The 23615-nt window shown below is 47.0% G+C and overlaps 1 protein-coding gene across 1 annotated transcript; it reads left to right on the top strand.

The window, feature by feature from the left end:
* The first annotated feature begins 634 nt into the window (after positions 1-634).
* On the top strand, positions 635-2938 carry LOC125757474 (uncharacterized). Its single transcript, XM_049413076.1, has 3 exons — positions 635-709; positions 898-2368; positions 2538-2938. Exons 1-3 carry the CDS (start codon positions 635-637, stop codon positions 2936-2938), a joined length of 1947 nt encoding a protein of 648 aa, XP_049269033.1.
* The last annotated feature ends 20677 nt before the right edge of the window (positions 2939-23615 follow it).

Genomic DNA, 23615 nt, shown 5'->3' with positions numbered 1-23615 from the left:
TACAAGCCAGTTGAAGGATTTTAAATGCATCTTCATGTTTTGAGGGATCAAAATAGCTCAGAGCAACCACTGGGTGCCGTGATGACATGAGTGTGTACCATTTGCTCACTAATTCAAGGACCCAAGCTGTTGCCTCTGCTTCAGGCTTCAGCTTTCCTTGTTTGACCAGGTATCTGATAGGAGGAGGGGCTTCGCGAAACATTTGAACGGCGATATTCACCTTCATCTTAGTGAAGTGCCCACTGCCAATGTGGATGTCAGACAACTTGTTCGCAACCTTCAGGTCATCGTCAGAGTCAAATTCTAGGACTGCTTTAATGTGATAAACACTGACAATTTCTCCAGGAAGCTCTTGCTCCTTAACGGTTTTTTGTCCTAGTGTAAATGTTTCTGAACGAAGCAGCTGGGCCCGAATGTTTTTCAAAACATGCGCTGGGTTGTGAGCGCCCGCATGTGCCGCCTATCTTATCACTAGCGCCACCTACAGCGCTGCTACGCCGACTCAACACCAAGCCCAAGCGAGGGAGGGGTCAGGTTCGCTACCGCCGCCGCGACGGACGGTCACGGTTTTGGCGCGCTTCACTATGTTCTTTAATAAATAGTTTGTTACCTTGCTACTCTCGCCTCAGCCTTCATGCCTCAGCCATCACGCCCAGCCCTCACATCTGGCGCAGTCGACGCCCGAGCCTTTGTGCAGCCACTCAGCCACGCAAGAATGCAAGCGCATCAGTAAGCAAGCGAGCCAGCCCGCCCCGCGACAGCCGTTCCGCCATTCCTTTCTTTGTCACCGCCAGAGCATTTCCCGCCGTCCGCTCGCTTCCGTGTGCGCGCCTGCGTGCGCTTGCTGGTGGACTCACTGAGTAAGAGTGCGTTTCGTGTGTAAACGTGAGCGTGTAGCCGGCTCGGCGCAACGCCTTGCCGGGAATTGTGTGGCAGAATCTCGACCCGGTGACCATGTCGCGCCTCGGCGTCGACCTCATACGCGAAGAATTGGCCCGTCGACAGCTGGACATCACAGGTTCGAAAGAGGAGCTCTTTCAGCGTTTGCAAGCCGACATTCAGCAGCAGCGTGAAGCTACCCCGTCGGTTGAAACGAATGACTCCGCCTCGACCGCTGCGGCGCCTTTAACGCTGGACCCAGCCACTCTACAGAGCCTCGCCATGCTGTTCCAGCAGCTACCTCGCCCTGCAACAACGGTGACGACACTACCAGACCTGTCATCGTCCATTCCGCAGTTTGCTGGTTTGCACAGCCACAGTGTCAATACATGGCTTGACGACGTGCGACGAGTACAGCAGCTCGCCTCGTGGGACGACGCCACCACACGCCTGATCGCAGCTAGCAAGCTGAAAGGCACGGCGCGAGACTGGCATCTCGCGTTCGGCAACCAGTACAGCACCTGGGCCACGTGGAGTGCCGCCCTGAAAGACACATTTTGTACAGAATTGTCCCTCATCGAGTGGCAAGAGCAGGTCATGAGGGTAACCCAGGCCCCGTCCGAAAGCTTGCACCAATATGCCTTTGCCAAGTTGAAGATCATTGAGCGTTGCCCCGTTCACCTCTCGGAGGCCCAAAAGATTGACTACCTGCTGCATGGTTTACGGGAACAACACATCATCGCCGCCATAGCAGCCAACCGGCCGCCCACGGTAGCTGAGTTTATTTCTACCTGCACTAGCCTCGACAAGAGTGCGCAACATCTGCACGCCAAAGCAAGCCCGTCACCATTGGCCGGTTCTGTGTTGCCGCCGACGCAACCCTTTCGTGCCGCTAAGCCCGCAGAGCGACAGCAGCCTCGCTCAGAACAATCGACACCACAGTCCTCCCGAGGGGCCACACCAAAAGCGCGCATTTCAGAGCTGCCCACCGAGCAACAAGAAGCTACTTATGCAGCTATTTCGGCACAGTACGGCGCTCCAGCTTTTCGTAGTGGTCAAGACCTGTCTCAAGCTGTCTGCTACCAATGTCATGCCTTGGGTCATCTGGCATCCAAGTGTCCTACGCGCACCAGCCGCTTATCATCATCAGCGCCTCCAACCATGCCAAAGACACAGCAGCCTCCAGCACTGCACAGTGCACCCGTTACACTTGACGGCTCACAGCAGCAATGCGCCTTCTTCAACGCAACTCTCAGTGGAGTCGGTGAATGTGAAGCGTTTCCTGACTCTGGGTCCAAGGTGACATTAATCTCTAAAGCTCGTGTGCCTGCAAGCATGATCATCCCATGGACCGAGCCTCCACTCGTGGTGGTAGGAGGAAGCACAGTGCTACCTGTTGGTGCTGCATTTTTGAAGATATCCATTGGCCCAGCCACAGGAGTTGTTGAAGCTGCTGTTTTGGAAGATAATGTACTTCCCCTCATTATAGGTGAGGACTGGTTCTTAGCAGCACAAGCACGCCTTATATTCGAGCCGCCGAAGCCAGCACAGTTGCAGCATACAGCCACGAATATCACCATTACCGCAAACCAAAAGCTAGGCCAAAGAATGGCAAATGCTGTGATCCCAACAAGGTCCGTCCTTTTTCCTGAAACCAGGCCCAGTTCCAAAGACTGCCTACAACGCCAACTACGCCCAAGACCACTACGCCAACGTCCGCGACACCAAAGCCCACCATGCCAATGCCCACGACACCAAAGCCCACCACGCCAACGCCCACGACACCAAAGCCCACCACGCCAACCCCCACCACGCAAACGCCGACCACGCCAACGCCCGCGACACCAATTCCCACCACGCCAACTACCACTACGCCAAAGCCCACAACGCCATCGCCAACTACAACAAAGCCCACCACGCCAAAGACAACCACGCCAGCGCCCACCACACCGAAGCCCACAACGCCAACACAAACTACGCCAAAGCCCACTACGACAATTGCCACGACGCCGACACCCACTACTACCACGCCAACAACAACGCAAGGCACGACTGCTAGTTTACCGCCTCATCGAGCAGCTTACACCATCCACATTTAGGGCTTTACGTGTGTCATGCTTGACATCTCGTTTGGTTAATCAACCACGAACGGTGCACGTGTCCCAGCCTTATGGACCACCAGTTTCTCCAGTGATCGAGCAACAGCCCGCCGTCAATGCAGAGCCCACGCCTGTCTCAGGAGCAAATGTTGTCGCCTCTACAGAGCAGCAACAGCCTCAACGGCCTCAACGCACTCGATGTCTACCGAGCCACCTCGACGGCTTTGTGCTCGAGTGAAGTTGCAGCGTTTCCGCACATGTGTGTGTGTTATCGTGCGTGTGACAGTGTGCAGAAGCAATTGACCAAGGGACTTGGTCAGTCAGACTGGGGTGGGATGTGAGCGCCCGCATGTGCCGCCTATCTTATCACTAGCGCCACCTACAGCGCTGCTACGCCGACTCAACACCAAGCCCAAGCGAGGGAGGGGTCAGAATCGCTACCGCCGCCGCGACGGACGGTCACGGTTTTGGCGCGCTTTACTATGTTCTTTAATAAATAGTTTGTTACCTTGCTACTCTCGCCTCAGCCTTCATGCCTCAGCCATCACGCCCAGCCCTCACAGGGTCAGCCATAAAAAACAACATCTGGTCTGCAAGGTGCGGGTGTGGTACAGAACACACGGTCTCTGATTGTCTGTTGCTGGAGAATCCCAGTAGGCGCCATACTGTCCGATTAGCTGATCCCATGTCACTGGTTACTACAAGCACTCGCAACGAGATATTAAAGCAGAGCTCAATTAAATGAAACACAAGATCTTTCAGGAGTGCCCCGTCGACTGATCGCCCAGTGAAGTGGTAGGCTATGACCTGCTTCCACCTCGTGTTTAGCCCACCGATCATGAACACAAGGGCATGGTTGGAAACTTGCACATTTGACTGTGGCAGCGTGGTACCCCCGAAAAGGCAGTCTAGAGAGCGGTCGTGATCGAAACCCTGGCTGATTTCCATCTCATCCATGAATAACGCGCAGTCCTTTTCTATGTCATGCATTGTCTCACTTTTGAGCTTTAAAACATATAGTACCTCATGAAGAATGCCTGGGAAAAAGCGGATGTTCTGAAGTCTTCTAATGAGGGTCCTGTTCGAAGGTAATGGATACGACAACGACCTCAGTAGTTCATATCCTGTTGTGCCACATGCATGTTTAATCTGAAGTGCTACTCTGATAGTCATTTCAGACCATTTTGATCCTTTCGTAGTCTTTCTCGCAAGAGCAGCTGCTTGGTCATTGTTCAGAAAGCTTGCAGTAGTTTATTCGCGTATTTTTTTTCAGCAGATGCCAGTTTTTTCCTCGCACTTTTGAGCTGTGATTTTGCTTTCTCATGCAGTCTTTGTAGGCTCTTGTACTTGCGCATCAGGTCGCGTTTCTTTTTGAAGTTCCGCGTTATCTCGATGAATCAGTGTCGTACCTACAGCTGCACTTTTTCCACTTGTGAAGAGGTGTGGGGATAGCGCTTCTACTCCTCCACACTCAGGCTGATTTTGCAGTGTTGAAGTACCATTTTCAAGAGAGGGTGTCCCACTTGGTACAAAGCTATGAGAAGCTTCAAGACAAGACATCTGTGTTCTATTTCGGAACATAAGTGTCACTGAAATGAAAATACTGATGCGCAGAGGCTAACGATTCTCGTGTGCAGCAGGACTTATCAGCACTGCCACTTTTAACGTTATCAAGAGGGACAGATGGCACAAGAAATTTCTGAGATGTCCTTTGACAATTTCTGGTATCTTTTCCTGTCGTAGGAACAGACGCTGGTGTGCTCACAAGTGCAACTGGCAATGATGCACAATGAATACGTAAGTCACGAGCATCGCCCATGTCATCTGGAATATCAACCGAGTTAGCAGCCAAAGATTCACAAGCAGAACTAGCACTACCAGAACTGTCAGCGGCGTTGCTTGGGGTGTCACCAGAATGTAGACTTAGCTGAACAGTGTCTACATCTGCGGAGGCACAGTTTGGCTCCACAGCACTGCTTGCTGCAAACATCACATTCGGCACTGGAGCCACCTCTGATACCTGAGCACTGGCTGTCTTGGGTTGTACGCCGGCGACCCTGTCACTTGAGAGATGTGGATGCCGAGGCGGTACGTTTGATACAGCATCCCGATTCTTTGGGAGCAATCTGTGCTTTGGAAAAGCTGAAAGAGTTAACAAAGCCACTTTAGTTTAACAAAACCACTTTAGTATTATTGCTGACAAGTACAAAGGTGACATTTAAGATTTCCCACTCACTATTGGAAGAAGTAAGCCATTATTGACTGTAAAAAAATCGCACTCCAACTTTGGCCTTTAGGTAAGTCTTTTAGGGGCGAAGCTCCTTATAGCGGCACCCGTTCGTCCCTCGTAGCGTAGTATGTAACCAGTCTTAAAGGGCCCCTCACCAGGCCCCATAGCAAATTTTAGTTAGACGCTGGAAGTTGTTGTGTGCCGAATGAAGAGCAGTATGCCGCAAGAATTTTTCAAATCGGTTCATTACGAGCTGAGAAAAACAATAATTTGTAGCGGCGCGAAACCACGATGCGAGGAGGCGAGTTTCAAACCCTTGCCACTCGCCCCGTGTAGCCTTAGCAAGCCAAATCCCTTCCCTGCCCTCTTCACTTTACACATACGCATGAACACGTCAGACGCATGTATGGTCACGTGCGCATGACGTGCACGAGCCAGCCCGAGCACGCGAGCGGCGTTGCACGGCCGCTACCTTTTTTTTTTATGTAGCGGCCATGGGCGTTTTGTCGGCGTTCTTGGTGGTGTACTGCCTGTTTCTGCGGGACGGGCATGAAAGTTGAGACATTTGTACGGGCACGGAGTGGCGGCATCATGAGCCAGTGCCGCATTAACGTTTACTTGGACGCGGTAGAATAAATGAGCATAATGAGTGCTCGAACGCGCCAGAACATTACTTTCGTTTCCAGGGCTGGCGTCTGCTCGATGCGCTAACCGCGGGGACACGAACGCATGGGAAAGGGAGGCACACTAGCCCCGCATCTCGCTGCAATTCACGAAAAAAAGATGAAAAAGACGCACACATTCCCTTTGTGTGCCTCATTATTTCTCTCAAGTTTTATTAATCTATTCAAGCAACAAATTACACAAACTACACATGTCGTGTCAAATAATTATCGCAGTGTCACGTGCTACTGTTGGGGACGTCAGAGCACAGTCGTCTACGTAGAGCAGCGACACCACAGCACTACCATCTACGCAGGGCCATTTTCTCATGTACGTCATCCCCTCATTCTCTAAAGCGCGCGCCCGCGAGAGGAAGGGCAAGCAGCGTTCACCTTGAAATTTGACCCATTTCCGTGGCGCGTAGCGTTGCAAAATTTGGCAGACGTGATCGGGAACGCCCAGTGTATGCATTGCGCTCGTTAGCTCAAAATTGTCAAACCTGGTGAGGGGCCCTTTAAGCTTTGACCTGCAAGGTGGTGCCGGTGGGAGATTTTTCCTGTGCGTTGTTGAACAATGAAAAATTCGCAGCGTTAGCCAAAAGCCGACTTCTTCTGTCTCTCATTCCCATTAGCAGCCATTCTTTACCTCCAAGGTAGTGCCTGGTGAGATTTCTCCTGTGCGTGATTAAACAATAAAAATTTTGTTCAAAACGCCGTTGATTGATGAAATAAACCAACAAAAGACGCTGTTTTGTAAAAGCAAAACGAAAGAACGCCAGATGTTTCTAAAGCAAAACGAAAAGACGCCAGCTGCTTAACGAACGACGCCAGATGTTTTCTAAGCAATGGTTTTCTAAACAATGAAAATTCACAGCGTACATGTAAAATTACAGTGCGCTGCAAGTCGTCATAACTCATTGAACCTTTAGTATAAACGCGCCCGATCTCACGTCGGTGATGATGTACTGGGCAGAATTCACGGAAGATTCACGGTTTACCGATGAACCTCCGCAGCTTCGCCCACTCATCATCATTCACTCCGTGGATATGCTGTGATTTTTTTTGACAAAGCTCGGACAAAGTCGCATGCGTAGTTTACAAGCATTTTACGCATGCGCGAGCAATGAATAGTCAAAACAATTTAGCAAGTACATTCAACTGAGCTCACTTACGGCGAAAAGAAAACAGCATCGGGATAGCATCTGGCCTTAGTTTCTTCAAACCGTCCTGCCTCCTTTGCTCGAAGCTTGTGTCTTCGAAGTAGGCCTTGAACAAAGCAATAATGCGAAAAGTCATAGAGGGCACGAAACAGACAAACGTAGTCTATAAAACACTAAATAAAACTGATATCACGACATAAAATCATCGTTGTGGCAGTTTATGAAAAAAAGGACAAAAAATTCCGACGCTGCACCACACTCTCCCACGCGGCATATTTGAGTTATAAGCAAACAACCAGAATCCTTGGTGCACAGAAACAGAAGTGTTTAGGACAGACGGACAGACAGACAGACAGGCAGACAGAGAGACAGACGGACGGACGGACGGACGGACGGACGGACGGACAGACAGACAGACAGACAGACAGACAGACAGACAGACAGACAGACAGACAGACAGACAGACAGACAGACAGACAAGCAGACGTACGACGGACGGACGCGAAAAGTAAATCAGTCGCATTGTATATTATTAAAACAAAAAACTTTACTGGCATAGTTAAGCGAGTTAAGGTGTTATTTTCGCGTGGCCTTGAAGCGAAGAACAAATACCCCGTGGCAAGATGCGCAAAATTTAGTTGTTGCGTTGCAGTTGTGGAAGACTCTACCACGGCCGGACTGGAAAGGCACGCGAGCCGTAACTCTACAGGGAACGCGTTCGTCGGCTTGTCTGTCTACATCTCCAATTGTACTTCCTGAGCGTCCGAGGTGAAAGTTGCAGGAGCGCGCACATCCAGCAAAGGAACACGCGAACGCGAGCGTCTTTCGGTTTACGGGCACGGCGTTTCTGGCGTCGAATGCGGCGACGGCTTCGGAAACTCAAGAAAAGAAGATAGCGAGTGCGCGCAGTACGGCCCGTTTAACTAGCCATTTCGTTCGGTTAGCAAACTGCGCTTCGGCTACGAGAATAAACAAGCATAACCATTAAACACGCTATTATTATGGTGGCTAGAGGGGGAAGTGTGACGGGCGAGAGCGGAGGGCTGTACTATAGTGCCTAGAATATACTTACTAGTGTGCCGACCGCGGGCGTCGCGGTGGCACGGAGAATGATGCCTTCCACCGGCGGCCACCAGACGGCGATAGCCGTAGGGACCATGCTATGCCGAGCGGCGTCTCTAGCCGACGCGCGCGCCTGTGAGAGACGCCGACGGGCTGTCCCAATGCAGTTTTGCGCTGCGGAACGTTGGTTGGGGTGCAAAGCGTAATCGAAGGAATGTGATTTCGTAGCACTAACAAGCGATCGTACACACAGTTATCATTAATACGCTGCGCGATACCGGCTGTTTCTTCGAAAAATACTATTATATGCGACACATGACCACAAATGCTAAATTCACGGCAATTTGTAGCTAATTACCATAAATTTACTAATGATCTATTTACCTATGGACACATATTTTACTAATTATCTATTTAATCAGCTATACGACACATATTTTACTAATTATCTATGTAATCACCTTACGACGCTCAGTGTAGCAATTATTGAAGTGCTTCTCACAAACGACAGCCGCCGGAGTTAGTCTTCGATTTGTGTTCTTTATATTATTCTCCCACTCGGCTAAACTTAATTAAATCTCTGCGTCCACAGGAGCGCTGAATAATGAGAACCGCTCGTTGTTTGGCGGTAGCCACTCGTACAATATGGGACAAAACAGGTGCTGTATTTACGCCTCGTTTTCTGCGACCACATCGCGGTTCTGTGAACAGAAACAAGTGCGAAGCGCGCGCACAGAAAAGAAACCTAGCAATGACACGCGGAGACACCATAAGCTACTGGCTCGAAAGCGACAACGCCCCACAAGTTTACAGCAACGGAATATTTCTTAACTCCGTGATCACAACCGACTACGCTTACGAACGGGCACGGCCGCTACATGAAAAAAAAAAAAACGCGGCCGTGGAACGGGCATTCGCAGCGCAATTCAGCGACGCGCGTGCAACGCGCACGCTTGGCTTGATGCGCCGCTCGGTTAGCATGGTCCCTAAGAGTGTCGCCGTCTGGTGGCGTCCGGTGGAAGGCATCACCGTCGGTGCCAGCGTCTCCCATTGGAAACCCTCGGCGGTCGGCACACTAGTAAGTATATTCTAGGCACTATAGCTGTACGAATTCCCAATGAAAGATGGCGGTCGCACCAGGTGGCACTACCTGCGCTGTAGGTGCTTGCGGCCATGCTTGCGGCGGCATTTGCCTGCTTTGCGTATGGCCGCTAGACGTTAGTTTCACTTGTTTCTAATAATCGCTTATACCCCGCGCCGGTGTTGTTAAAGGCGCTACGTGTTTGTTTCGCTAAGAAGCATGTGTTGCAAGTTCTTAGCGGTGTTAAGCAAGATGAAAAAAAAGGAAAACCAAGAATGCTTTTAAACCAGACGGAACTGGCGTGCCTCCATGTATTCATATTTAAATGTGTCTTAATATCGGTTTGCTTCGACATGTTCAATCTGCTACAGTGTGCAAAAACTGGGCTAGTTGGTTGATTTTCATGGTAAAAGCCGACAACACGAGAAGAACGACACAGGACAGGCGCTGAACTGTTCAGCGCTGGTTCTGTGTCATTCTTATTATCATATTGCTTTTGCACTGCTTTTACCATATTTATAGTATGCTTCAGTTGAACTAAACCACTTGCTCGGCTGCATAGCTCAGCTGACTTTAAAGTGTTCTTTCCTCTTGGTCAAGTGTAAACTGTTTACAATCGTTCATAAGCGAGTATACTGGCTGCAGTGCAGCGCGTTTTTTTTTTCTCTCTTAGTCCGAACAAGGTGACGGCACAGCTATGGCACAGCACAGAGAGAACGAACGAGTCCAGACGAGTCAAAGCAAGCGCGGCGAGCGCGAGCACCTACTACTACACCAGCGCCCCTTGCGGCGGCCAGAACTTTCATTGCGTTCCGCGCATCGCTCTCCCACGGCGGGGATACAGCGCCCGTCACACTTCCCCCTCTAGCCACCATACTATTATAGTGTACTAGAATAATTATTCTAGTACACTATACACGCTATCGTTGGCATAACCAGGCCTAGCCGAGCTAAGCTGCAGCCAGGAGAAGTCGCGTTTACCTTGCACGGACTGCTTTTCGTCACACGACAAAGCAAATCATTTCACGAAATATGCGGTGATAAACTCAATCCGCTCGCGAGTCGCAATACAACGCGTACTCACCTCACAAAGACGGGAGGAAGCAGTCGGCTCCCAGCAGTCTCGCTTAACTTGCGCAATCCAGCGTTTCCGTCGGTTAGGACAAGTCGGGAACCGGAACATTCTCACACCCCGTCTCCAGATGGTTGTGCATTGCGGCACGCAGCACCCTGGCATTCTCACTCCAAGGTTCTTGTAGAAGCACTTAGCGCGAGGATGGTGTCACAGAAGCTAGGTGTAGAGCGATGTGGTAGACGCAGCGCATACCGCAGCTTGCACACCGCGCCAACGTGCAGTCGGTGTAGTACGACGGAGCAGCAACGAGTGGCCGGAAGAACCAACATGGCGCTCGCGTCGACCCGTTGCCATGGAAACCTGGACTGGCAACATTGTGTTTTGGCGGGCGGCGGCGCGTGTATCCGAAACATATCCCCTAGGATGGCTGGGGCCCATACTGCGCCGCTATTGGCTGGAGATGGTCACGTGACCTACGTGCGCTTCCGGTATTTTTTTGTTTGTTTTTGTTTGTTTTCAATCAACATGGCGGCGCCCACGTTCGCGTTTTGTTTTGCGCTGAAGCCGTGCCCGCCGTAGAGATGACGCTGAAATGTTTGAGCCTTTTGCTGACAAGCGCCCATACGCCGATCGTTTTACGATGGATGAAGTGGTAAATCAACATTAATCCGGGAGCGTGTACACGGCGTCGCCCCCTTTGGCGTGCTTTATAACGCGATCGTGTGTTATTTCTCGTGGGGTTGTCCCTCATGTGCTACTGGACCTACTGGATACCTACGCATGTGGGTATTGATGACAATGAAGACGCCGATCACCTAGCTTCAAGTTGTGCCCACAACGAATGTGACTGCCGAGAAATTTCATGCCTGTTTGACAACGCTCGTCTGTTCATCCGCTGACATCTTCTGAAGCAGCACCCTGACCAGCGTGTAGCAAGCGGATTGTTCCCTCCCCGTATTCGTGGTAGTGGATTGCCTCGTCGTGACAGAGCCCTCTTATATAAGTTGGCTCTGTATGAGTGCGTGGGATATTATTCCGTCAAGAACGTGTAGACAGTCCGTCATGTGGGTCGTGTGAGACACTAAGCACAATTTTTAGTGTCCCGCATTCGTTATGCAGCGAGCACGTGCTAATTTGTGTTTACGTCTGTGTTATTTGTTTTTTTTTCGCCTCTTTCTTTCCCCCCTATCTTCATTTCCTCTGTTCCCCCTGCCCGTTCAAGGAGCAGGCAGGCATTGTGCTCCTTTAGGTGGCAGTTGTCAGCCTGTACCCTCTCTGTTTCCTCTGTGCCTTCGTGTTCTCTATGTATTAAAACCTAATAATAATAACAATAACAATTGACACGACGCAAGAAACCCTATAACTTAATTTTGCTGGCGTATGAGTGCATTCTTATTCAGCTACGGTGAAAAAAAAAAAGAGAAAGAAAAGACAGGAGGCACTTTGTGGATATTTGTTCATTCTTCACAACACAGCTCGATGCCGTTAAAATTTAGCGCACGCAAATGTAAAAAAAAAAAAAAAAAAACATGCTTCGGGAATTGCGTTTTCTAAATGATAAACTTCCAAGCTTCTGGTAAGTGTAGTACCTCATTTTGAAAAAGGCAGGGAGCAAAGCATACTCTTTATGTGAACTAATGTAATTTTAATGGGTGCTCTGCTGCATTGAACTACTACTTCAACATGTAATGGGACATGTTATGTACATGTCAGCATGCAATGCATCCATCACAGTGAATTGGACATGCAGAACCAAGTAGTAATGCCAATTGATTGCCCATCAGGGCCCAAATATCAAAACCAAAACAGGACATACATTGAAATGAAGAACGGTTAACAAACTTAACGACATGATCAGAAAAAAAAAGAGCACGAACAGAAGAAAGCAGAAGTCGATTCAAGAAATGATGTACTTGGAGAATATATACCTATATTTTGCAAACTCTCAACGTGGTACATTATAGTAGGAACATGTTTACTGTAAGAAATATGCAAAGACAAAATATACAGCACCCCTAGAACTACCCCCCACCCCCTGCCCTCCAGTAATTACTCCAGTAAATGGATGCACATACCACTTGAATATGAAGTACAGAAATAACGACATATGTCGTGAAATTGGAGCACAGACTCTTCTTTATTAATGTGATGTTCAAGGTTCACTAATGACATTAAAATAGCAAGCAAAATCCCATCCCATCCTTAAAAAGTGTTTGTTTTCCCTTTCCGCTTGTCTAACAGAACAGTGCACTGTTTATTCTGATGTATACATCATTACCTGCCCAACAGCACATATATTTCTTAACGAGAAACCAAATGCCAGCTGGAACCTCTTCAACTTGTAAACCATGCTGCTATTTTTCTGTATATTATCATTTTACACTGACTGCGACTTTCCATTCAATTGTATATTGTGTCTAGTTTTTTATCAGGCTTGCTTATCACATCAGTAAGTAGATTGCTAGTACAATACATTGTTTGCTAAGGCTCAATACTTCGTTAAAGATTTGCTGTTTTATTAGCAAAAGTATAATATATAGCAGGTTCTTGACGCAAGCAAAAGTATCTGTGAAAGTGCTTCAATGAACTATTACCGACTCTTCATTCTAAAAAGACAGGGCGTGCAAACACAGACACAAGAAAGAAGTCAGGACACCACAAATGCCGTTTGTGCTTTGTGGTGTCCTGACTCCTTTCTTGTGTCCGTGTTTGCACGCCCTGTCTTTTTAGAATGAAAACGTACCAACTAGCTCAGCTCTCTGTTATTCTAAAATACCGACTCTTGTTACAAAATAGGTGTGTGTTTTCAAAGTAGGTTACAAGTTATATGGACGCTATAGTACTTTTTCTGGGAAAAAGCGTGACAAATTTTGAATGAAATGGACAAGGATGGTTAACAGGTCAAGTAAGCTCTTAATTGAATAAATTATAAGACATTTGGCATTATTTCGCACTAGTGTATTTATTAGACATATATATGAACGGGGGTTTGAAACAGGGCCGTAACTAAGGAGAAGTTGAGGGGGTTCTGACACCCCCCAAAATTTTTTCGTGCTTTAACTTTTCGTGTGACACTAAAATAGTTCCATGCCTTCACAGCGACCACCAGTTGCCGCAGCTAGCCGTTCTACACACGAACACCTTTCGAAAAAAATTCCTGCGTACGGTCCTGGTTTGAAATATGCATTACTCATGTTACGCTTCCTAAAAGGCCCTTGTGTTTTTTATTATGGATAACAAGGCGCTTTATAATTGTCATGACATGACAGGCGTGAAATACAGATTAAGAATGCTTCCAGATTTGATGCTTTTATGTTACTTATAATGAATTGGATGACATTCATTCAGGAAGAGACAAATCGGCATGAGCACTACAATAAGAGAGAGCTGAGCTAGTTCGCATTCATGTTAAAAGACAGGGCGTGCAAACACGGGCACGAGAGAGATATCAAGACACCACAAACGCCGACTAACAACTGACAGGACACATAGCGGCGGAAAAGAAAGTAAACATAAAAACTTGCCTGCGCAGGCCCAGGCAAGAGGTGATACCTATCGATAACTGTTCAGGATTTTTATTTCTGCTTTATGCAAGTTAATGATGCATGCATCTATCTTGACATTGTCGAGAGTGTAAATGCACGACAAAATTCGATGAATGCGCAGTTTTCTACAGGCACAGGAATGAAGCAACACGTCTGATAGTTCAGGCATGGCGTGTAAATAATAGTGGTAGTGCACGCGTGAGCCAGCCGTCAGTTAACGCGCATAAAGAAATTAAATGCCTGAACGGTTCTCTCTCACGTGTACCACCACGTGTGCGGACTGATAGGTATCACATCTTGCCTGGGCATGCGCAGATAAGTTTCGTGTCTAGGTACTTTCTTTTCGGCCACTGTGTGCCTTTTCAGTTGTTAGGCGGTGATTGCAATGTCTTCTCTCGTGTGTCTATGTTTGCACGTCACGTCTTTCAACTAGAGCACTACCTTGTGGTAGAGGTTCTAATCTGCACATCTTCAGTTCGATTCAAGCACTTTGTTATATCTGCATTAGTTCATTGCCAAAATACTGTTAAAGTCCTTTTTTCTCATGACATATGGAAGCATCTCTAATGAAACATTTGCAGAGAATTACAAGGAATCCACGACTTTCTACCTTTCTTGGGAGCCCTTACCATGTGAAATGTAAAGCATTATACTAAGCATATTTTAATAAAGGAACAAAGCTCTCATAAGCCTCATTTGTATTTGTACTGCTAGATTCACATACAGAATGAATTTACTCAAGGAATCTTGTAACTAAGTTGTCCCATGTCTCATTTTAGATTGGGCCACAGACACTACTTACTTTTCAGTCACTCTAAGGTCAGATAGTGTATTTTCAATTGCAGACCCATGTACTGTGTCCTTTCGTAAACCTTGTGCTCTAATTACAAAAGTATATCTCCTGTGGTTGCTAAATAGCTATGACATTTTCATGGGTGGGACCAGTCCATCTGGTAGTTAGTATCCTGGCTGTGAATAATGGTGGGTGTTGGGGAAGCAACATAAATGAGTCACAAAACAATTTAGACCTTGAAGAAGTTTATTTGCTGTAAGCGCACGACAACTGCATTTATTCTAGTAGAGTGTGTGTGATCTCATCATTTATTGCAATAGTGGGAACAATGTCAGAAAATACTCGGGGGCCTTGGGGTCACATCACTGTATGTTCTGCAATATGGTGTTGAATGGAGTTTCCAGTGCAGTCTTCTGGCTCTCTGCTGAAAGTAAAAATAGGAGCAAGACAAAGGCAATTAAAAAAAACTGCGTACAGCAGACTGCAGGGTCGTTCTATGCTTTCCCAGTACCAAAAACTTTCTAAGGTCTTCCTCTTCAAACATTTTTACACAAAAGCAAAATTATTAGGTCGTGAGAGCAATTGTTGAGCACTGTAAATAGACGGGATCATGGTGGCCGGCAATGCTTATTCAACCTGTACACATCCCAGTGACGGCAACAGTTCCACCATCGGTGACGTGTGCGGCTTTAGTTATAGCAGACATGAGTACTTTTTTGAGTCGGCGACAGAGAGAGCACTCATTATGGACACCTGAGCTCCAGTATCGACTAATGCCGTGAAAGAAATACTGACAACATGCACTTCTATTAGGTTCTTGTTCGTAGGGAGTGTCAACAGAGGATTGGGATCAGTCGAAAATGATGCAGCACTACCTGTAGGAGCTGCATGATCTCGTTTTCCGTCCGAGATGATACTTAGTTGGTCAGCATGGAATAGCGGCGTGGTTGGGGTGACGGTGAACGAGCAGTAGGGCGGCTGTTAGCAAAGTACGTACGGCTGGGCGAACACCAACGAGGGTCTGCATATGTATTAAATTGAGTTAATGGTGATGAGCAAGTAAATTGCAGCAATAATGTTCATACCTACCCGTCATTTGTGCTACAACTTTGCCCATTGTGACGACCTTGAGCAGCAAAGACATGAACACAGTGCTTGCCGCCATCTCATGCAACCTGGAAGGTTGTATGAGAGTTTGTTGTACTGACCCAGACCGCAACACTGGGAAGGGGGAGGTGGAAGCTGAAGTTGCTATGTATCATGAGTAAGCAGTGTAGAAATTTGGGCTAGTTGGTGAGCGTTCATCTTGGTTGAATTGACTGTTGGGGCAGGAGACTAAGAAGGAAGTGAGACAAACAAGCACAGACTTACAAGTTTTTGTGTGACTCCACTCTTTTATGTGAGGACTGACTGTATTAACTACAGTAAGAAGTATGCACATGTGATTAAAACATGGTGTTCGAGTTCGGTAATTTTAGAAAAAAATTGATTTTGATTGCTATTTCTTCTGACTTCTAACGGATTTATGCAGGTCACTGAAGTTTTAATATCATACAATGGACAGAATTTATAAACAATGTCAGCCCACTGCAGTGGGCGGCGGGATTTTGCTGGGATAGCACGGTGAAATACAATACAAGTACTTTTCAGCTAAAGTGCAAGTTAATAAAACCTGTTTAAATAATATGCGAAACCTTTCATTCTAGCAAATTTCATGTTGCTCATTGTTTGAATTTACAATATACCAATTATTTATTAACTGCAAAAGAACCAAAAGCCTAACGAGTCTGGCCATAAAGTGCGACAGCATGTACTTCTCCACTTAACTCGAATGCCTAGGCTGCATTGAAAGCACAGGCATCATCACAAGGCTGGTTCTTTCTGATAGTAAACAGTATATGAGTGGAAAACTTATGCATCTTGAAGCATCAGGGAAAGCCTTACTGATTAGCAAATGAGATGTGTATCACAAGGAAATGTTGGGCAGCCTGATGTCATGGATATATAGAAATCTAGGGCTGTCAGCAGAAAGTCGAGATGCTGTGGGTTAATTTCACCTTTTGGGACATCATAGACAAGTATACATGCATGTGTGCATACATCTATTTTGTTAAACATGGTAAACTACTCGTGTTTAGCGACAAAATGTGTGTTAGAAAATGCGTGACTGGCAACTGCTCCGAAAGGCTGCTTTCCTGCTCGAAAGTGAGGTTTTAGTTGCTCCAGAAGCTGCGGAAAATTGGTTACAATTGATCACATCCCTAAGTACACATTAGACCACGCCATTTGAAAGGACCTCGTGCTGGGCATGTCCCTGTTGGTAATTTCATTTTTAATGACAAGCAATAAAAAGAATTATATTATACTGCAGATCCTGCCTAATCTTTTTGAAATTTTAGTCCCTAGCCTACTGAAATCCAGAGTTATAATGCTTGACATAGGTAGTAGGAATAGATCAACAGAACTAGGAGCCGATAAGAAACAGTGCTTTCCAACAGTACAGAAGTGGCAAATGTGGGCCTTTCATCCAATGAAGGTCAGCGAATATCGGCACAAAACATGTTTATTCGCAGTAGTACCCATATTTCAAAGGATCTGCCTGCCGAGGTGTCTCAATGCCGAATTAGTTGGTTTTTCTTGAGTGCATTCGATTGTTCCCGTTAATAGTTTTCGCGGCCTTCCTTACACTTGTCATACACCTTTGATATGCGGTAATTCTTTTTTGTTTGTTTTAAGTAGCTGTGTTTTTTTACTCCTTACTTGTCATACGCGACGACATTAAGATGCTGTGTATGTGATTTTTTCAGATACAATCTCGTACTGCTTGCTGTGATTTCTCCTCTCATATCTCTTTTTCTTGTTTTTGATCAACTAGGTGTGTAATAGTATTCTTTGCTTGCTTTTGATAAACTAGCTATGCCATTTAACATTTACTTTGTCGTGTGCAGTGCCGAGTGCTGTCACATGCACAGTAAGGTTCCGTACACGACAATTTCTCTTATGTATTCTCATGTTGTTTCATTTATTCTTGCATCGTATTATATTCACTCCTGCCCAAGACCGACAGTACGTACGAGATAACTAAAACAAACAAACAAATAAATCAATAAATAAATCAGATTTTCAGGTTCAAATCTGTGCTTACCAAGCTGTATTGTATGCCTAGTGCTACCTCCAAGGCAAGACTGATGTTCAAAAACATTTTCTTGGGGGAGTTGATGCTTGCTAAACAACATGATGCCACGCAGAAAATTACTAGAACGATTAAGACTAACTCTAAGCTGCAGACAGACCATAAAGAAAGCTACATCGGGTGGACCATGCATTTGCATCAACCGGACGAGGGAACACACTATTTAAGAAAAGGGTAAGAGCACATGTCTTTCTGTGAATGGTGTTCTGGTGCAATTTTATGGCATCTCTTCAAGGTATTAGAACACACAGTTTGTTCCAAAATTTAACACCGCTTCACGTATTGTGGTGTTTTAATCCTGCTTCAAGTAAAAGATCTTCAGCCTTGTCGTCTAACATAGTATTTTAAATAGGGTCCCGGAAGTGTCCTTTCAATGTGGTCATGACATTATGTCTTGGATAACATGGATAACATGCACTGTGAAGTACTCTTCTCTCACAGTCATTTCTTTCAAAACATATGTCACAGTCTAGGAAAGCTTCCTGCAGTTAATGCTTGTTTGTGGGCTAGTTGGTTTTGAAGCACAGCGAAATGATAAACGGCGCGAAATGGCACAGACAGAAGGAGACAGACGTGTGCACTGACTCGCAAATTATTTCATTTTCAGAAGTGCATGAAATATAGAGCGTTTCTTTTTTTTTATGAGTGCACATGTCTGTCTCCTTTTGTCTTTGTCTTTTCATACTGTCTGTCATTTCACTATGCTTCCTCGCAGTTCTTTTTTTCATGCAAAACATATTTGCAGTTCATTTCTCATATCTGTATCAGCAGCACTCATGTGTAATATGTTCAGTGACAGTAATAAAAGGAATGTGTACAATATTTCTAATAACTGTGTCTGCAAATATCATGCGTGTCTGTACTGTCCAATTATGTTTTTGAATTCAATAACCAACTTTTGTTTCACAATAATACACTTTTTTTTCTCAATATTCATGTTGCATGGGCAACAGTGGACACTACTACTTGCACTGCATGTCTGATTCAACATGACAGAGATATGCATTGAAGCTGGCATGTACCGTTTACTGCTTCTTATTGCAATTTTTCAAAACAGCACAAAACTTTTTTGGACGTTAGTTTAACCATCAATCTATGAGAAGGAGAACTGCGCTCCCTACTTTTAATGTGATAGAGTGATCAAAGGCTTTGAAATTTTACGGATTGGCGAAGAGATAATCGGACAGGCTAAGTTACTATTTTCGAAAGACGATTTATCTTCACCGTGTATTTTTTACTGCTAAATGTTGACAGCATCCCACTAGTCTGTGTTAAAAAAAAAGGAGGGGGGGGGGAGCACCCGCTATGCGCATATCAGTGTCCTTCCTAAATGAGTATACTTGTATCTAGAGAACGCCAAGGCTCCAACCGCTACTATGCGTTTCATAAGCAGTGGTACTATACAGCGCGAAAGCTCGAAGGCGGTGCATCGCGTCATAAGAAAAAGATGACAAAGGACTCTTGCGTGAACGTGCGGTATAGCAAGAAGCAGCACCCCGTCACAAAAGACTGCAACTTTGAAACACATGTAGATTACGCGCGGAACAGAAGACCGCAGCGTAAATACCACAGGTAAGACAACTACTTACCTTAAAACAGCTAACATCCGAAGGCGTGCAAGTGCCGCGTCTTCCACGCCCGCCGACAGCGGACATAAACGCCGCCGTCCCAAAAGCCCAAACATATCGGCGTCATCTCTACGGCGGGCGCGGCTAAAGTGAGCTAGAATTTTAGCGCGGCTTCGCTTATGGACGCCGCCATGTTGGCGTAAAACAAACAAAAACAAATAAAAATCCCGGAAGTGCGTGTAGGTCACGTGACCATCTCCGGCCAATAGCGGCGCAGTATGGGTCCCAGCCATCCTAGGGGATATGTTTCGGATACACGCGGCGGCGGCAGGTGGTGGGTCAAAGGCTGACATCACCCTAAAAAACGGAGGGGGCACGCACACATGAAGGCTCCCTAAAGCGTCGTACGGTCATGTAGGCTCCCTAAAGCGTCGTAAAAGCGTCGGCCTCGCTCATAGCGTCACGCTAATCCAAACCAAAAATAACTCTGCGACGCGCGCCTGCCTCACCTGGCTGTAACACCGCGTTCCCTGCTCACGCGCTCGCCCCGAGAAAAATCGCGGCCGGGCTACCGGGGCTGCACGACGCGCTTTGCGTTTCCCTCTAGTCCGGCCGGGGTGTTCAATCACATTTTAACATGCCGCGGGATGGCAACCAAGTTCTGCGTCCAATATGCGACGCTCTTCTGGCTATCACACCTCGTTCTCTGATTACGCTTCCACCATTAACTGCTACGGCTACCACAAGGTTTTGTGTAATCATTTAACATGGACGTTAGTCGTCAGGATGGAGATGCACCACCAATCATCAATGTGGGCACATCCACGTTAAACGGTGCTATAGCTGACAGACATCAATATACATTGTGCAAACTCTCTTACAACAATGTACAGTAAACATTCAGTTACTTATATAAGGACACGCTTTACTTTCGTGTTATTCCGATTACTATGACAGAGGGATCAACCATTTTTTTATGCCAGCCTGGCAAGCCTGGCAAGTTGCCGGGAAGAGTTCGCTGCCGGGGTTGATAAAACTTTTACTGCTTCGAAGCAACTTAGAAGGAATCAGTCATCTCATGGGACTTGTCCGAGACGTGTGAATATTAAAGCTTAGAGGCGTATTTTCCATTTGCAATAATGGATATATCGAACTATTTCGCGATCCCCTTCGAATCCGATGTATCCGACGGTGTGCGAAACTGCACCTGGAGAAGTGCATATATTTCCTTGGCGTAAACAAACACTTGTCTTCGTATACCACCGACAAAGCTATTCGTAATAGTGTTCCATATCTTCTTGATACTGTACGCATGTGTAATGAGAGCCACGCATGCATACGCGACCATTCGGTTGAGGGCGGCCTATACTCCGCGACAACTTTTCTTGGCACCACTGTGGAAGCTACAGAGCCAAAGTGCCTGCATGCGCGCGCGCCATGAAATAGTACCTATATTAATTTTCTAATTCGAAAAGTTACCTAGCTCGAATAAATAAAGCTGTACATGTGACAGAAAGTGGCTATCAAACCAGACCACGCGAGTTATCTGCAATGTCATCGCTGTAGTGAGGCGCCGTCAGCGTGACTTGTCTGCAAATGCAGTACTGTCGCCGAGCTCACTGGAGTGAGTGAGCGAACAGTTAAGCGTATCAAGGCTGAAGCTCTGCGGGCCCCACTTGCCTCCCCGAAGCGCAAGAAATTGAATTTCTCGGGCCAAACTGAGAAGCGCATCACCGGCAAGACGCGGCTGCTGCGCTATTACACGTTTGCGTTGGCAGCATTGCGGCGCAAAGTGCACAGCTACTTCATGCGCAATGAAATACCTACGGCCGAGAAACTACGCTCTAAGGTGTGTGACCAGCGAAGCTTGATAAAATAATCTGCGTCAGTCTCTTTTTAATAAGCGTGAGCTCTCTTTAAATCTAAACCCAATTCAGCGGCATCATGGTACTTGCATTCCGTATTTATTCGAATACAATGCGAGCTTTTTCTCCAAATTTTTGCTACTAAAGTCGCCCCTCGCGTTACAATCGTGATCGCGTTACAATCTAGCAAACGCCGTATTCAGGTTGCGGTGTGCGCTTGGTGGCGTTCATCATATTCCCATGTGTCTTATTTTGTTGTCTTCGGGCTTCACCCGCAAAGACTGTTTGGAATGCTCCGCGCAGACCGCGATGCGATGTTCCAGAAGCGCCACGATTGTTTTAGATCTTTCTGTTAAGATTGCGCGCGGTACGCGAATAGTAAGAGATTACGTGGCCACCAGCGGAACATTCGACAGAACACGTATAAAAGCCGACACGCTTTACGACTTGTCAGAATTATTGACGGACGACGTTCTGACTGACTCGTTTCCCGCCCACACGTTTGGCCAAATAAAGAGTTTCATCTTCGACACACCCACTGCTGCCTTCGTCAACGTAACAACCCTGTGACAATATACAGTACAGTAGGTAGATGCATCTACGCACACTGATGTTCCCATTCTGCATGTAGACGTGGTGCTAAACGCTCTAGCGATGCGAGCAAGCGAAACCGAAACTGGAACTGAAATCGGCTGCAAGATGCCGAACTTCTTGCGTAGTAACACAAATGTACGGATGCCCCGCCTCCGTAGCCTTCGCTCCAATGCCAAGATAAGTTGTCGCCGAGTATAGATCTCTTATGATACGTACGGCCACCGCAGAAAAAGGCCGTTGGCCGAAACTGTCGCTTGTGCTAACCTTTCTCTGCGGTGACTATATCACCCAGAAGTGCTTTATAGGGACCATGAGCTCACTTAGACTGATCTGATGAGGAAATAAGCAATTTGCTTTGTACCGCCACGCCTTTTAGTACACGTATACCGTATTCCACGTAGGGCGTCAGAGGCCGATTACGCCGCGACGCTCAACCACAATTTGACAAATCGCCCCTCTCTTACCCAAGTGCACGTGCGCCGCCAAGAAAGAGTAGCAACCCTTTCTTCCCAAAGACAGCGGCAAATGTGCACCTTTAATCATAGGCGGAGAGTACGGGGGGCCTGGGGGGCTTGCCCTCCCCCCCCCCCCCCCCCTCCCCCCGGACTGCCTCATGGGGGCAGAGCCCTCCCTGGCGCCGGCCCAGGATATTATTTAAAAGCTTAGCTTAGGTCCCCGTCCATTGAGAACATACTGTTGGCCGTCCTGTCTAGCAGCTATTTAACAGGGGGCTGTTTATGCCCGCTTCTTTTTCATTTCAGGCTTTTAAAGTTCGGCTCAAGGGCCAGTGAGAAGTCAAACATTCCGTGAAAAATGCCCCTCAAACGGATTGCAGAATATGTTGTGTTGATGAACAATTGGAGCAACGACTTAAGCTATGACAAGTTAAAAAATTCACCGACGAATACGATACTGCCTAATGCGAATTCTGAGCGCAGCCCCGTGTTCGGGCAACGCCAGCTGTGTTTGAAATTTTCACTATCTGCAGTTATAGCAATCTAACATTCGTTACATATTGCCACAGAACTGCCAACGCTCGAGTGCTACACACACAACTTTGTGCATTGCAGGCGTCGCGATCCAAGCGAAACGTTGACAGCCCCCTTATGACAAGCGAAGCCAGGCGCAGTGCTTGCAGTGCCAGCCCTGCATGTGCACGAGCTCCGACCGAGGGGCCAGCGCTCATGACGGAGGAAGAAAGCGAGGTTTGAGGCCAGTGGCTCGTGATATCCACAGACTCTGCGTTCGCTCTCTTTCGTCCTCATTCGCGCTATCGGTTACGCCGCCGACGCCAACGGTGACGCCGCTCACCGCAGGAAAGGACGCCTAAGAGCTGCGCTGGTTTTGAGAGAATGGTTTTGAGAACACAAAAATGCTACTGAGAATACAAAGCAATCCCGACACAGTCAGTCAATGAATGCTTTCGCACAAACCTACTCGCCAATAAAAAACGGGTAATTTCTTGGTTGTCTACAAATTGTACCCTTCGACATGCCTGCCTATAAAAGTGCCGAGAAAAAGTGGTACGCATTTTTTATTTATCACTAAAGGGTTTTACTGCGAGTTTGGTCACAAACGAGCAACTCAATTACTCGCCTAGAAAACAACATTTGGAGGAAAGATTCGTAACCGCAGCTTCGCACAAAGTGTAGTGGTAGCAAATGGTATTTGCTACAATCCGAGAATTACTTAGGGCCATATTGAATTGAATTCACTGGCATAAAAAAGCTTCCCGTACCAGCGTTAGCCTACTCTCTCCTGTCTAGTGCATGTTTTAACAAAGCTAAAGCCTGTTAATAAAAAAATTCG

Source organism: Rhipicephalus sanguineus, chromosome 2 (assembly GCF_013339695.2).
Source record: "Rhipicephalus sanguineus isolate Rsan-2018 chromosome 2, BIME_Rsan_1.4, whole genome shotgun sequence".
NCBI lineage: Eukaryota > Metazoa > Arthropoda > Arachnida > Ixodida > Ixodidae > Rhipicephalus > Rhipicephalus sanguineus.
The sequence above is the reverse complement of the archived record's forward strand: the minus strand, read 5'-3'. Positions and strand labels throughout refer to the sequence as shown.

Bases quoted from the DNA above. Each gene is read 5' to 3' on its own strand.
- LOC125757474 (XM_049413076.1), top strand. From the start codon at position 635: ATGCCTCAGCCATCACGCCCAGCCCTCACATCTGGCGCAGTCGACGCC. The intron at 710-897 runs GCAAGAATGCAA...GTGAGCGTGTAG, and splicing joins TTGTGCAGCCACTCAGCCAC to CCGGCTCGGCGCAACGCCTT. The intron at 2,369-2,537 runs GTGAGGACTGGT...TCCTGAAACCAG, and splicing joins TGTACTTCCCCTCATTATAG to GCCCAGTTCCAAAGACTGCC.